This window comes from Nymphalis io, chromosome 19 (assembly GCF_905147045.1).
Source record: "Nymphalis io chromosome 19, ilAglIoxx1.1, whole genome shotgun sequence".
Lineage (NCBI taxonomy): Eukaryota > Metazoa > Arthropoda > Insecta > Lepidoptera > Nymphalidae > Nymphalis > Nymphalis io.
This window is the reverse complement of record NC_065906.1, coordinates 3864149-3879471: the sequence shown is the minus strand read 5'-3', so window position 1 is coordinate 3879471 and position 15323 is coordinate 3864149. Positions and strand designations below refer to the sequence as shown.

The window sequence follows — 15323 nt, the reverse complement described above, 5'->3', positions numbered from 1 at the left end:
TTATTATATAAATGAAGACATCGATTTGCGACAATTTGATTTAATTAACTTGAATTTTTTTTATAGTTCTTAAACATAGTACGTAATAAAGTGTTTATCTATGTGTATATTACCTCTTCCATCCATATCTGTATTCACATAAAGTTTTTCAAACGAAATAATAAACTGTTTTAAATTATTTACATCTTAAAACTACATTTAACAATAGTTAAAGATATTTAGTTTGGTAGAAGGTATCCAATATTATAAATAATGATAAGCTATGATAACTTTTTGATTCTTACACTTTGTTTTTTAAATTACAATTTTTATATAATTTCAATAATTGGATTTTAAAATCGATATATTAAAACATTAAACATTACCCTATTATATCGACGACTGTCTCGTTGGTCTAATGGCTATATGTAACGCTGCAGACTCGGTGGTCCTGGGTTCAAATCCCAGGTCGGGTCAGTAAAATATTATTGAGATTATCGAAAATTCTCAGTACCTAGCAGCTCGGAGTCTGGAAGTTGGAAGTGTGTACCCTCTCATGCCTCGGAAAGCACGTAAAGCCGTTGGTCTTGCGCCTAAACTCTTTCCGGTCATGTCAGATTGCCATCCCGTCGGGTTAAGAGAGTTAGGGAAATAAAGACTGCACTTTGCGCACACATTTTTGGACTATAATATGTCCTGCGCAGTTGGCTAATCTCTCTTGAGATTGGCCGCCGTGGCCGAAATTGGTCTCGAGGACTGTTATATCGATTTATCAAACAAAATATAACGATATATTAATTTAATACCCCTAAATATCATAAATTTTAGAAAATTTATTTTATGGGTTCCTGTCTGCCTATGTTATGTTATGTTATCTCTTCATGTCTCTGGACTCTTTGAAATCTGTCATTTGTCAATAAAATGTCATCGAAGGAAATTGTGTTGTGAACATTTTAAAATTTCATTATTGCCAAATATTAGCAGAGGAAAATTCTCTGCTTATGTGTCAAAAATGGCTAGCAAAATACTAGCGATTCGAAATGTAGTTAATAAGCCTTTGACTTTTTTTGTCAACAAAATACCACAATATCAAACTACTGGATATAACCTTAAAAACATCAGTACTACGACGATTGCTTGCCTAAATTTCTTTAATAAATGTGAGATTCATTGAGAAATCGTTGTTACATAGATATATAATATATTTCTGTAATTTTACTGTAAAGTTTTTATGGTTTTCTAGTACCCGCCGAGAAATTATGGAAATCAGTGACATCTGTAAGTAATGCTGGTGCTAAAAAAGGTCGTGGAAAAGGCGCTGGAAGGATTCGTATTCGAGATTTGAATCGTGGACAGATAATTGGTACTGGTAAAATAAACATGTTGTGGCCAGGTTTGTCTGCACCAGTAATAAGAGGAAGAGAATTGCTTAAACAACAACGCCTACCAGATGATCCTGAAAGGTTATTTTTAGCTATTTTATATCCATCAATGTTATAAGTAGAGTTTTTAATGTATTGAAAATTTTTTTTTCAGAATGGAGAAGCTTATTAAGTTGAGAGATTCTATGACTAAGTTCAGACGATTGAGATTAAGCCCTATTGAGCGAGGTTGGTCTGGTTCGCGCATGCCAGGTCGAAGCATTGGAGCCCCAGACCCAGTTGGAGATGGTAATTTTTTCTTATAATTAGTCTTAAGCATATATGTTTGTGTATTTTTATATAAATTTATTAAAATATGGTTTATAAGGATATAATTCCAATTTTTTAAATTTATGGAAAATTTGACTAATCTTTCTTTCCTAATTTGTCAGTTTTGCTTTTTTGTAGCAGTCTGCGACTGTAACTATTTTGATTGTAACATTGGGTCAATTATCATGTCATGTACCCATGGAAGAGATAACTCTCTTCGCCATAAAACTGCCTTTTGTACATACAATTATTTGTTTGTTTCTGTGGCTCTTTTGGTATTCAATAAATCATATTCTATTATATTTATTAACATAATAGGGGAAGAATGTGTTATAAATATTTTCAAATAAAATTCTTAATATATAATTTTTGTCATGTAGAAGAGTTCACTGGATTTGACACTAAAGTTCTGCAACTCAGACCTCTTCTGATTATGAAAGGAAGTTTAGGCCGCACAAGGAACTACCAAGCTATGGTATGTGTCTGATGTTCACTTGCTTGCTATTCTTCATCTTTTTTAAATCTAATCTATATATGTCATTATATATTTTAGTTGTTATTATATAAATGATTTACTAATTTAATCATAGGTTGTAACTGGCAATGGTCAAGGGCTAGCTGGATTTGGTATAGGAAAAGCAAAGGAAGCACCTGCTGCACTAAGAAAAGCCAAGAACAGGGCTGGAAAGAAATTAATGAATTTTGAAATTTATAATGGCCACACAGGTATAAAATATATTTTTTTAATGTTGACAATAATCTAATCTTAATTTCTTAGTGCTTTAAACTTGAACATGAACTTCTATTCACTTATAGACTACAATAATAAAAGTGATTTTTGGTTTCTACTGGTGGTATTTCCTTCCTAAGTGATAAATTTCAATCATTGTTAGCAATTAGCAGCAATAAATAAAACAATTTTTATTAATAGTTTTTTCAATTTGCAGTTTTCCATGATTTCTTCACAGCATTTGGAAAAACTAAAATATATGTGCAAAAGAAGAATGAAGGACATGGCTTAAAGTGTCACAGAGCTATCAGAGAGATTTGTCAAGCTATTGGTATTAAAGATCTTAGGGCTAAGCTTGAGGGGTCCAATAATTTACAACATATTGTAAAGGCTTTCTTTGTCGGACTTTTACAACAGGTTTGTTATGAATTTGAAACAAGCTTTTAAGGGAATTATTCTTACCGAGCATCTTATTTTAAACAATCAAACCACTTTTCAGAGAACTCATCAACAACTTGCTGAAGAAAAGAAACTTCATTTAGTAGAGTTTAGAGCTGAAAATGAAAATTATCCTATTGTAGTTGCCAGCCCATCATATGTTAGAACCAAAGAAGAAATACCTAAAGATGAAACATTAGATTTCAATCAATATATCATGAATGACAGAGTTATCTTCAGGCGAAAGAAGTTCCCACGTTTCTATGAAACAATGCCACATTACGAGATATTTCTTAAAAAATATGAGAAATTCAGAAATCATGAAAAAATTCGTTTAAACCTTAAAGTTGAATATGGAGAAGTAAAAAGTTTTCTGAATAATAAATATCCAGAACCGAAGGAAGAAAAAGAAACATAGGTTAATGTAAAAATTTAGTCTAGATGTAGTTATAAATGTACGATATTTAAATAAAACTCTTAAAATCAGATAGTAGTGATTTATTGTATTTATTTTTTATAATATAAAGGAATACAATTTTTATTTTTAATAATAATTTTCGAACATTTTACTTCACTAGCCTATAAAATATCACTCACAAAATTACTTTGCTAGTTTCATATAAATATAAATTAATATCATACATAAGTATTCAAATTAAATTTCAACTTTTCTCACATTTTGTTACATTGAATGTAATGGAAAAAAAATAATATTTTTAATATTAAATTTACGTTTTGTCATGGCACCCATCGATCATCCCAAATATCAATTAAAATTATAAAAAAAAATATTTACACCTATTTAACATATAGGAAATATAAGCAAGTAAATGCCTCAAAATGCTCGTCCGATCCATAAAATTAAGCACCATTATGTATGTTCACTAAACAAAGTCTGTTAGCAAAATGAAGCAAACTGCTTATTTGAGAATGATATGGTTGTAATTTTATCTCTTTGACGTAGTTTTTTTTGTTTTCTTTACAAAAGTATATATAAAATATTACCTTCAATTGAATAATTTTTAAAGTTGTTTTAATTTTTTTTTATAAAGATAGACTTTTTTTAATTTACTAAAAATATTAGTTTATATTTGTGATTTGGGCTGGAGATATTTGCGGTCCTTAATCTGTTACGTCTGAAACAAATTCAACAATATTTATTTGTGTTACATTAGTCATAAATTAATCAAAACGGCTCTTGCAAGCACTTTTGTCCTCGTATACGATAAGGATTATAATCCAGATGTTTGAAATTTATGGAAAATTTGACTTATCTTTCATTCCTATATATTTTCACATGTACCATGTTACAAAATAGTATGTTTTTATAAGGACAGGATATAGTTGGTAGTGTTTCTTACCGGCGCCCGGTCGCCGCCACTTGTCGGCGTGGTCGCGGCGCAGGTGCGGGGCGAGGTGCGCGCGCACGCCGCCCAGCACGTCGGCGGCTCCGGCGGCGGCCAGCGCCAGCGGCGTCATGGCAGCGCCCGGCAGGTGGCGCAGCACGCCCGCGCCGTGTCCTCTTCGTGCCGCTACCGCCATCGTAGCGGCTGTGTCGGCGAAGCCCTACGCAGGAAAATTATTTATAATTAAAAAAATAACATGTGAAAGTTTTTTTTTGTTTATGCTTAACTTATTGTTTTGCTTGATGGTGTGTCGTGTTATATTACTTCAAGGCTTTTTTAACGAAAAATTATCTTTCAAAATGACTTTGTAGACGAACACACCAATTCCTCAGCTTTACAATATTATTTAGATGTTGAGAACATTTTTTTTAAAGTATAGGTTGGCGGACGAGCATATGGGTCACCTGATGGTAAGTGGTCACCAACGCCCATAGACATTGGCATTGTAAGAAATGTTAACCATCGCTTACATCGTCTATGCGCCACCAACATTGGGAACTAAGATGTTATGTCCCTTGTGCCTGTAATTACATTGGCTCACTCACCCTTCAAACCGGAACACAACAATAACAAGTACTGCTGCTTTGCCGTAGAACATCCGATGAGTGGGTTGTACCTACCCAGGCGGGCTTCCACAAAGCCCTACCATCAGTGAAAATATAAATTACAAGTACCTCCTTGACGGTGTTGTAGGCGCTGGCCACGCCCTCCCGTATGTCGGCGGGTTGTCGTGCGGGGTCGCGCCGTCGCCGTCGCGAGCGCCGCTCGTGCGCGTCGCCCAGCGCCAGAGCAGGACTCGGCGTTAGCATGTCGCATGCCGTTTCTGCCGTAGCCTGTCGATCGTTTAAATAATTTTATAAAAATTGTACTATTAAACACTGTAAGGTTTATTTCGTTGCTATTTTTAATATTTGAAATTTTTAAATTCGTTTATTACTCGAAAAGATTGCTGTAACCGAACGTCCGTCTTTGTATTGTTGATCCGTGTCTTTGTGTGATTTGTTTTTGGGGACAGTAATAGATAACATACTAATCGAATCATTAATACACATTAAAGGTATCACCGAGTATAATTTTCTATCATAAATTGTTGTGTTTATTAAATAAATACTTATTACATTATATCAGGCATATCACACAATGAAAAAAACAAAACGATATGCTTTTATATATGTGTAATAAGCCGATGAAATATAAACGACGACGAAATGGTAGTATAGCTGACAAGTGCGAGGTCCTTGCCTGTATGAGGTGCAGCAGGCGCGCCGTGATGTCGAGCGCGGCGACGGCGGTGCGCGCCGTGAAGGACGCGGCGCCGCGCCGCAGGCCGTGCACGAGCCGCCCGTCGCGCCGCCACTGCTCCACCGGCAGCCACACCAGGTCGCGGATCCCCGTTACTGCATCACGACACCATTGTAAATAACTAATACTTTAACAAATAACTCGTGCAACTAATTTGCATTTAGAAACACAAACTAGGCCTTGAGATTTTTCGTTTGAATTAAAATATAAAATCACTATTTAAACGAGTTGAATTCATTCAGTATCGATAATTTTATTATTCGTTTTGTACAAAAAATTCGCCACTTTAATATTAGTTTAGTTTAATTAAAATTACTTACTGCCTTACATCTAGCCACTAGACCAACGAGGAAGTTTATCCTCACGCTTATTGTGGTTAGAGTAGGCTTTATATACACTACTGCGTATAATGTCTTAATTTACAATTTGTTAGTTTTAAGTAAACTTACTTATTTGTAAAAGCGAGTGCATTGGTCCGATGCCGCTGAGCAGACCGGGCAGCTGGTGCCGCTTAATATCGGACAACCATTCATGTAACGCCCATTGAACTAATTTTTCAAGGCCGAGTAAACCCAATCTGTTACAAACAATACAATAATCAAAATGATAACTTATATACATTAAAGTAACAGCCTGTGAATGTCCCACTGCTGGGCTAAGCCCTCTTCTCCTTTTTTGAGGAGAAGGTTTGGAGCTTATTCCACCACGCTGCTCCAATGCGGGTTAGTGATTCCACCTCATTCCACTCCACTGAAATTCTGTGAAATAAGATACATGCAGGTTTCCTCACGATGATTTCCTTCACTGTCCAGCACGAGATGAATTATAAACACAAATTAAGCACATGAAAATTCAGTGGTACTTGCCCGGGTTTGAATCCGCGATCATCGGTTAAGATTCACGCGTTCTAACCATTTGGCCATCTCGGCTCATTACATTACGTCTCGTATGTATTTTAATATTTGCGACACAAATCACAATATTGGTAATTCATAGCGACATCCAAAACACAATATTTAGATATTATATATCCAAAATATCTAAACGATTTCTTCAGGACTAAAAGACTTGCTATCCTTTTTAAACTAAACGTGAGAGAGAGATAGTAATATTTTTATTAATTTTTGTTACATTTGTTTAGTTCCAAATCAAAATATACTTATTATTAGCATATATAATAAGTTAGATTACAACACCACAAATGGTAGCTCATTGATATAATAAAGAATACTAAATCCTTATATTTTGATAGGATGATTAAGCCCACTTAGCTTCACCACTTCTTAGCACCACTTACTTGTAGTCAAGCCTCTTCAATGTCAATTCTGAACAGTTAAGATGCCCAAGTCCCATTAGCAGACCGGCAACGGGTCCGGCTGAGAGGTCAACTCGTTTTCCGACATAATCCAATCGGATTGGTACCTCGGGCGAGAATACTACTCGACTGCAAAAACGATATATTACATAAAGTTTACTTATTTAGTCCATATATTTGGGGTCGATTGGGGTTTTTTTTCTTAAATTCATCTCCATTTTTAGACATACTCATTTCTTGGGCATATGCTTTGAAAAGTATTCACAGTTAAGAGCATTTGCAGGAGCGCAATAGGAAGCACGAAAAATTGTGAACGGGTTTGTTTTCATTTCTATAATGAAAACTAATGATACGAAGGCTCACAGATAATTAAGAAAACGCTTTCGAATTATTTGTTAGGACATCAACATCCGCCGTATTATCATCTAAATTTATATCGAGCATATTTTTATAATGACATTATTCCCTGTGTTAATTTATAATACTTGCAACACTAATTACAAAGAATACACATCAAGTTAAGTTAGTGGTCGAGTGATATCCCTATTACAGGAATAATAATACAAGACGGGTAAGTTTCGCATATAACTCATCTATTATAATTACTCTCGTTGCAAATAACTCGTACAATAGTGACCGGCATTTGCAAAACTAAATTTTATTATTAACGGTCAGTGGAATCCTATGGCTTTATACCAACGAAGATTTCCCTATAACCTTCTATTTTACAAGTCCATTAAAAGTCTCATTTTAATTGAATAATTCACGTTACAGGAGTTATATTTATAGGCAAAAAGAAAAATTGGCGTGGAATATGCTCACCGGAAGTATATTGGCGAGTCGTCTACCGGCTCTGAGTCTGGCACTTTGGTCGTGGGCTTTTCTTGGCTGATACCCAAACGTTGGAAGTCTTCTTCTAATTGTATGAGGTTCTCTGACACGAGGCGTTCCGCTTCATACGTTTCCATTAATGGTTCATCATCGCGTATCACTGAAACATAATTTAATAATTAATTTTTAATATCCCGGGACATTTTTCGCACACGGCCATCTGATCCCAAATTAAGCTTGTACAAAGCTTGTGCTATGGAAACCAGACAACTGATATACTACTTTTCTTTTGTAAATACATACTTATATAGATAATTACACCCAGACTCAGGACAAACATATATGTTCATGCACCCAAATATCTGTCCTGGATGGGAATCGAACCCACAACCTTCGGCGTGAAAGGCAAGTATCTACCAACCACACCAACCGGCTCGTCAAATATACATTTTGTAAAGAAGGTATAGTGAAAAATACTATGAAAGCATTATTGATTTAAAAAATACCACATAGTTTAATTCTCTTCATGTGTTTGGCAGTTTGTTCTTGAAGGGTTTTCGGGTGTTTAGATAGTTACGTGTCTGGTTTGTCCGACTTTTTGAACTTTTTTTTTAAATTTAATATGACACTGATTGTTACGCTCAAATAAATTATATAAGTCATATCCAGTTTAATGAGTCTCTCCGATTTTTGAGTGTAATTGTTTAGCGAAATCGAATTTGTAATTAAGGGGGCTCCCTTGGTCCATCCATGGCCTATAAAATAAGTTATGGGTTTAGAGCTCTGTGGAAGGTGGACGTTACCGGTGTCGTTAAGCGAGAGGCAGTCGGCGTCCCCGAGCGAGGTGGGCGTGGGCGGCGGGTCGCGCAGGTGGCTGCCGATGCTCATGACGGGCGGCCGGTGCGTGGGCGTCGTCTGCCGCGACCCGCTCGACTCGGTCGACAGACCGCCCACGCTCTTCGTGTCCTCGTCTGTGGGAAACGAGTAGGTGATTGGATCGATTTATTGTTAATAATCCTTGAATTACCCATTACTATAAATTTGAAATTTATTGTAATGGGCATAGAAAATGTTTTGGAAAATCGAACGAAATCTTCAAGTTTGAACGTAATAACGTTACTTAGATCTTATTTTCTTTAGTACTCCTATATAAAGCTTGCTTAGAAAGGTATAACCGCAATGGCTACTGAAATACACTACTGTGGTTTCAAATATATTTTTTTCCTAAAGTAAAATGTTATTTGAAAACATCTCTTGGAAATTTGCTTCAGTTGGGATCTGACGCATTTATTAACTCCTGTACTACTACAGGAGTTAATAAATGCAACTGCACTGCTCTACAGCAGCAAATAGAATACTCTCAGAATCCATGTAGGACATTTACAGCCAGCAATATATGTTTTTTTATATATAAAGACAATCAATTAATATATATAAAATATATAATAATATGTATAAAATGATTTAAAATAATAACTTACCGTTTATCTCGTCAGTTCCAAGTTTAGAGAAGAAACCAACGAGGAACGCTAGCGTGTCCTGATCGAGGTTGAACCGTAGAGGAAGTAGAGATACTTTGAGGCAGCACTCTTGAGCCGGCACCGCAGCATCAGCCCGGAGGTGGACAGATTTTACTATTAACTGATGGAATAAAAAACATTTATCAGTTTATTCTTATTTAGTATGTTATTAATAAAAGTTGATCCTTGCATGAAAAAGATCGCATTTTTTAAGCCGTTTCACGCAAAGCAACATCATGAACGTTTGAATACAGAATTCGTCTTCCCAAAGAAATTTGTAATTTCAAATTGTTAGTTTCATTCATTGTATTATTAAAAGTCTTTGTAAATTTGGTTTAGCTTAGTTTCTAATTTCATGATATATATAAAAAATATAATATTAACGCGTGGCCTTAACGAAAACATTGCCTCTTCATACATGCTGAAGGATTTGGGTGATTACAGTTTCGATTTTCGAAGTTCCGATTATAACAAATTCAATTAAAATTGTTCATAAACTTTTCTGAATTTCAATAAAAATAGATGTTAATTAATGTTACGGCCGCATCTTTGCTTACCATGTGTGCATTCTTCCTCTCCGGCTCATCTTTGAGTTTGTACTGGCTGAGCAGTTTGTTGATGTCGCTGCAAACTAATCTGTCTAGAACTTCAATCTTCGTGATAGCGAGCGTCTGTCGGGACGCTTGCGTGCCTCCCGGAGGATACACTTCATGTTGAAACTTAAGCTGTAAGCAGGAATTGCATATAACTAACAGTAACAGCCTGTTAATGTCCCACTGCTGGGCTAAGGCTTCCTCTCCCTTTTTGAGGAGAAGGGTTGGAGCTTATTCCACCACGCTGCTCCAATGCGGGTTGGTAGAATACAAATGTGGCAGAATTTCAATGAAATTAGACATGCAGGTTTCCTCACGATGTTTTCCTTCACCGTCAAGCATGAGGTGAATTATAAACACAAATTAAACACATGAAAATTCAGTGGTTCTTGACCGGGCTTGAACCCACAATCATCGGTTAAGATTCACGCGTTCTAACCACTAGGCCATCGCAGCTTTTTTTATATAATAAAGTAAGACTCAAAATAATATGGAATATATCATCAGGGTGTATTATAACAGAACATCTAAATTAGTATTACTTTCAAGAGAACATATTTTAGGTAATATATGATATAAGATTTTTTTAAATTAAATATCGCCTGTCGATATGGAAAAGCTACACGGATTCGGAAGCCCTTTTTATCTTTTCCCACTGCTATTTTATATAAAAAGAGTCGCGGGAAGCCGTCGGACGCGGGCAGGGCGAGATCGGTCAAAATGGGAATCCTCGGGGGAGGCCTTTGTCCAGAGTGGACGTCTTTCGGCCGGGATGATGATGATAACTGCTATTAAGGCACTGTCATTCTATTAGTTAGTAATGCGTAAAAATATCCGAATGAATCGTATAGCGGGTGTCGGCAGAAGCGTACCTTGGTGAGGCACAGCTTGACGCAGACGGCGTGGTCGCGCAGCGCGCCGCCCCGCGAGCGCACGTCGCGGCGCGCGGCGGGCGGCGCGCGCACGCGCTCGGCGCCGGCGGCCCAGCTCACGCCGGCCCGGCGGTAGGCCGCCGCCACGGCGCGGCTCGCCTCGTACGGCTCGTACTCCTTGCTGCGTCTGCGCACGATTACTATGTACTCCTCACCGATTTCGTAAGTGCACATGTGTGCGCGCAAACAGAGGTGCTCTCGCCGTTCCTTTACTTTCGTAATCCTATTAAACGACACACCGACGAGCGGGTTCGAGCCCCGAACCAAAGGCTGTAAGTTCTTGCTGAGGCATGAAAGTGCAAGTGCTGCCAGTTTCCAAACTCCGAGTTGCTATTGATAACGAATAAAATCTAATATTTTTTTAATTTGCCTGACCAGGATTTTAATTTGAGGATTGATAAGGAACACGTCCACGACACAATAGATTATAGATTTAAGATATTGCCTAAACAGAACGTGTAAATTTAGCCTGAGAGACGGCTACTACTACTCTTGAACTATATACCAAACTTATCTACAGATATGTTTTTGGTTATTTTTTTAATATATTTATAAAAACTTGGAAAACTTACTTGGATATAGTAGGGGAGCCCTGTTTCCGTGTATCGTCAATGGTCACAGTTTTTTTGGTGGGTGTCGTATCATTCGCGGATCTAAAATCGCTTCCACCAAACATGTTCCACGTTAAACTCAGTTCGCACAATGTATATCTGAAATTTAAAATTTATCTTATAAATAATCAGTATAATGAAATAAAAATATAATAATCATTACCAGCTTCCATCTTAATAAAGTTAATCAATCGCTTCTAGGGCTAGGTTCAGCAATCTAGCGAATACTAGTTTATTATAAAATAGAAAATATTCATGTCAAAGGGAAACTCACTCTGCCATATCGAAATTTACATAAGTCGAGAGTTGTTTTTTTACTATTAATAGGCCCGCGTTTGACCGTTGACTTGCCTGATCTTAAGCATCGACACGGTCTAAGATGTAGCACGCTTGCCTATAAGAAACCTGTTTACTCTGGATTTGAAGACACCAAGATTGTACCTATCAGGAAATACGGACTCAGGCAAAGCATTCCATAGTTTCGCAGTGCGAGAGAGTGTGTGTGTGTTCGCGTCTGTGTGAATAACTCACCGAAGAACGGGTAACGGGAAGCTCTTCGGAGCTTTGAGGACATCAGATCTAGCTGCGGGCACGGTGAAATGGTTATCGACCATGTACACCGGTCCGTTGATCCAGTTCACGACTGGCTCGTCCATTTCGTTGTCCTGACCATAAGGCTGCTCCTCCACTATACAGTATTCGTCGTCTGTGTTGCTACCCTCTCCCGTAGATTTGACCTGATTAACATTATTTGATACGAGTTATAATTATACTCTTATGTAAACAATATGCAGAAGATAAACTTATTAAAAGAAGTAAGTGCAAAGGTCTTCTATGGTCAATGGTAAAAAGTCATTTTTTCTTCTAGGGATAATACTTGGAATTTATTCTGACACAGCAGCGTGTTGGTCATCTAATAAATACATGTTTAGTCATTATTATCTACCACTGGCAAGTACGATATTAATTTAAAACACAAATTAAGCACATGAAAGCTGTGTTTCATAGATCTGAAGTCGCAATCTTCGGTTAGGGTCGACGTGTTCTATTATAAAAATAATCTCTGTAATAATATATGTAATGAAATGACATTTCATTATTCCAAATTTGCTGCGCTCCGCGCGTTTTTAATCTGTAACTAAAAGTCAGTTTGCCGCGCATTTGATGGTTGAATGACAGAATGACCGATAATGTTTAGATTATTTTGAACTTTGATTTTGTAAGAAAATAAAGAGATATAATAGAGGAGGCGATATTAGTGAACTTTAAATGTCGTTTCTTTGTATTTTCAGGTAAGATAAAAGTATAATTGTAATAGTTTAATGATAATTGTTATGATATTGTAAAGGCGTGTTAAATAAAACAAAACTTTGTATTTTCAGAGAAACAATTTGTGGTTCATTTTGAGCATCCTCAATAACCTATCTTATATATATATAATATAATATCCTGGGACATTATTCACACACGATCATCTGATCCCAAATTAAGCAGAGCTTGTCCTATGGAAATCAGACAACTGATATACTACATATACTATTTTTCTTTTGTAAATACATACTTGTATAGATTCAGGACAAACAGACATGTTCATGCACACAAATGTCGGTCCTGGGTGGGAATCGAACCCACAACCTTAGGCGTGAAAGGCAAGTATCTACCAACCACACCAAACGGCTCGTCAAACTTGAGAACTGTTGTCTCTTTCTGGAATGCTGATCGATGTGCGTTAAACTAATTTTACTTTAATTCGAACGGTCATTGGTCGATGGCAGCTGATGACGCAATAGACAACCAATGGTCGTTTAGTATTTTATCAGGTTGGTAACTTTGATTACGATTTCGGAAACTTGCTGCAATATTACATTATCTTTTTGAATTTCTTTGTAAGTAGTAGAACGATTTGGTAAATATTTTTAAGGGTTAAGTGCATCAAAAAATAAACTTTAAATTTGATTAAAACATTATTAGAGTTCTTAAGTGGTTTGTTAATTTTTTAAATAATTTAAATTTGGAACAAGAAAATGCTAGTCATTAAAAACTTACTTTTTTCCGTTTTGATTTTCGTGGCGTCGTTTTCGGAGTGGAACTTGGGTCGCCGAGGTCTCTCGCCACTTGCGTGTTCGTTGGTTTCGCTTCTTGCGCTTCTTCTATTGGCTGATAGTCTTCATAACCTAGCGACTTCGGTTCAATTTCTGTGTCTAAGCTGTCAGCCGGCGGCTTTTGCTTCATGTTCGATTCATCAGGAAAGAAGAATACTTCGACTCCTTCTTTTTCCACTGAACTGTTGAAGTCATCTTCTTCCACTGCAATGTAGAGTGACGTTTTTGACAACTTAATTATTTAGTAAATTATGAAGTCCGTAACATGATCTGCATATAACTTTGTTATTTTATAAATAACTTTAAGTTGAATACATTTATATAGATATTTGCTGTCAAATGAGTATTTGAGCGTTGAACGATAATAAAAAAAAACTTTATATAATGAATGCAATAAAGATTAAAAACCATCGAAACTTAACTAATTGTTATATGCAAAGCGGTTTTGTTGAATTTAAGCGTTTTGATATCAAAATACCTATTTTAACAAATTATTGTAACAAATTTGTAATAAATGACGATTAATTCTTGGAATTTGAACTAAAAGTATATTTTAATTTATTTGCAATTAAAAATATATTATATATTATATAAATATATTATATAAGCCGAGATGGCCCAGTGGTAAGAACATGTGAATCTTAACCGATGATCGTGGGTTTAAACCCGGGCAAGCACCACTGAATTTTCATGTGCTTAATTTGTGATTATAATTCATCTCGTGCTTTACGGTGAAGGAAAACATCGTGAGGAAACCTGCATGTGTCTAATTTCACTGAAATTCTGCCACATGTGTGGAATACACACCAACCAACCCGCATTGGAGCAGCGTGGTGGAATAAGCTCCAAACCTTCTCCTCAAAAAGAGGAGAGGAGGCCTTTAGCCCAGCAGTGGGACATTCACAGGCTGTTACGGTAAAAATATATTATACGTAATTTAACGTTTAGAGAATCGGAGCAGTGAATTGACTGAAGTGTAATGCGGTTAATGGCTTGCATACAATATAATAACACTTACTGGTATTATTTGGACTCTCCTTCATTGCTTCTGCCATTAAATCGTTGACTTGTTGAATTTCACTCGGCGATAATTCTCTGATATCTTCTACTGGTCTGTCTTCCAAGCCTTTGGATACGATAAATAAATATAAAATATGCTAATTGATTGACAGGATTTATTATAATGCGCGAGTGTGTGCATATACTCTCTATTGCCTCACTCTTATAATTCGATGAGACACGACTGGAAAGATTTCAGGTACCGGACTAATGACTTTACGTACTTTCCGAGGCACGGGAGTAAGCACACTTCCACCTTCCAGACTCCGGGCTGCTACTGAGATTCTTCTACAGAAAAACTCAATAACTTTTTTTTGACTTGGGGTTTGAACCCAGAACATCGGAATCTGCGGCTTTATATCAAGCCGAATATACATATATCAAAGACAAAATCTTTATTCAATATACTTTTTTATTGACTGGCCTCAGCGGTAATTTGAATATAACATTTCTAGGTTTAATAACATTAATATATTCATTTGAAAGCCTGGATTGTTTGATTCTTCTGAAATATAACGATGTTTGTTGAAGACTTTTTTTTATATAGAATAGGAAGGCGGACGAGCATATGGGCCACCTGATGGTAAGTGGTCACCAATGCCCATAGACATTGGCATTATAAGAAATGTTAACCATCGCTTACATCACCAATGCGCCACAAACCTTGAGAACTAAGATGTTACGTCCCTTGTGCCTGAAATTACACTGGCTCACTCACCCTTCAAACCGGAACACAACAATACCAAGTACTACTGTTTTGCGATAGAACATCTGACAAGTGGGTGGTACCTACCCAGACGAGCTTGCACAAAGC

At 36.5% G+C, this 15323-nt stretch overlaps 2 protein-coding genes across 2 annotated transcripts in view; one reads left to right on the top strand and one right to left on the bottom strand.

The window, feature by feature from the left end:
- Positions 1 to 888: 888 nt before the first annotated feature.
- On the top strand, positions 889 to 3326 carry LOC126775771 (28S ribosomal protein S5, mitochondrial). The gene is made up of 7 exons (XM_050497859.1): positions 889 to 1139; positions 1223 to 1442; positions 1516 to 1649; positions 2051 to 2145; positions 2261 to 2396; positions 2618 to 2817; positions 2900 to 3326. Exons 1-7 carry the CDS (start codon positions 992 to 994, stop codon positions 3254 to 3256), a joined length of 1290 nt encoding a protein of 429 aa, XP_050353816.1. The 5' UTR covers positions 889 to 991; the 3' UTR covers positions 3257 to 3326.
- LOC126775757 (autophagy-related protein 2 homolog A) overlaps positions 3322 to 15323 on the bottom strand; it is a 28292-nt gene continuing 16290 nt past the window's right edge. The window contains exons 24-38 of the mRNA XM_050497839.1: positions 14469 to 14576; positions 13395 to 13654; positions 11880 to 12085; positions 11310 to 11447; positions 10678 to 10864; positions 9770 to 9937; positions 9174 to 9333; positions 8496 to 8663; positions 7684 to 7852; positions 6844 to 6990; positions 5996 to 6123; positions 5487 to 5641; positions 4919 to 5077; positions 4200 to 4404; positions 3322 to 3974 (exon numbers count right to left, since the gene is read on the bottom strand). Of these exons, the coding sequence (XP_050353796.1) occupies positions 3961 to 3974; positions 4200 to 4404; positions 4919 to 5077; positions 5487 to 5641; positions 5996 to 6123; positions 6844 to 6990; positions 7684 to 7852; positions 8496 to 8663; positions 9174 to 9333; positions 9770 to 9937; positions 10678 to 10864; positions 11310 to 11447; positions 11880 to 12085; positions 13395 to 13654; positions 14469 to 14576 (2372 nt within the window). The 3' untranslated portion in view covers positions 3322 to 3960. The remainder of the gene's footprint in view (positions 3975 to 4199; positions 4405 to 4918; positions 5078 to 5486; positions 5642 to 5995; positions 6124 to 6843; positions 6991 to 7683; positions 7853 to 8495; positions 8664 to 9173; positions 9334 to 9769; positions 9938 to 10677; positions 10865 to 11309; positions 11448 to 11879; positions 12086 to 13394; positions 13655 to 14468; positions 14577 to 15323) is intronic.

Bases quoted from the DNA above. Each gene is read 5' to 3' on its own strand.
- LOC126775771 (XM_050497859.1), top strand. From the start codon at position 992: ATGGCTAGCAAAATACTAGCGATTCGAAATGTAGTTAATAAGCCTTTG. The intron at 1,140-1,222 runs GTGAGATTCATT...ATGGTTTTCTAG, and splicing joins CCTAAATTTCTTTAATAAAT to TACCCGCCGAGAAATTATGG. The intron at 1,443-1,515 runs GTTATTTTTAGC...TTTTTTTTTCAG, and splicing joins CTACCAGATGATCCTGAAAG to AATGGAGAAGCTTATTAAGT.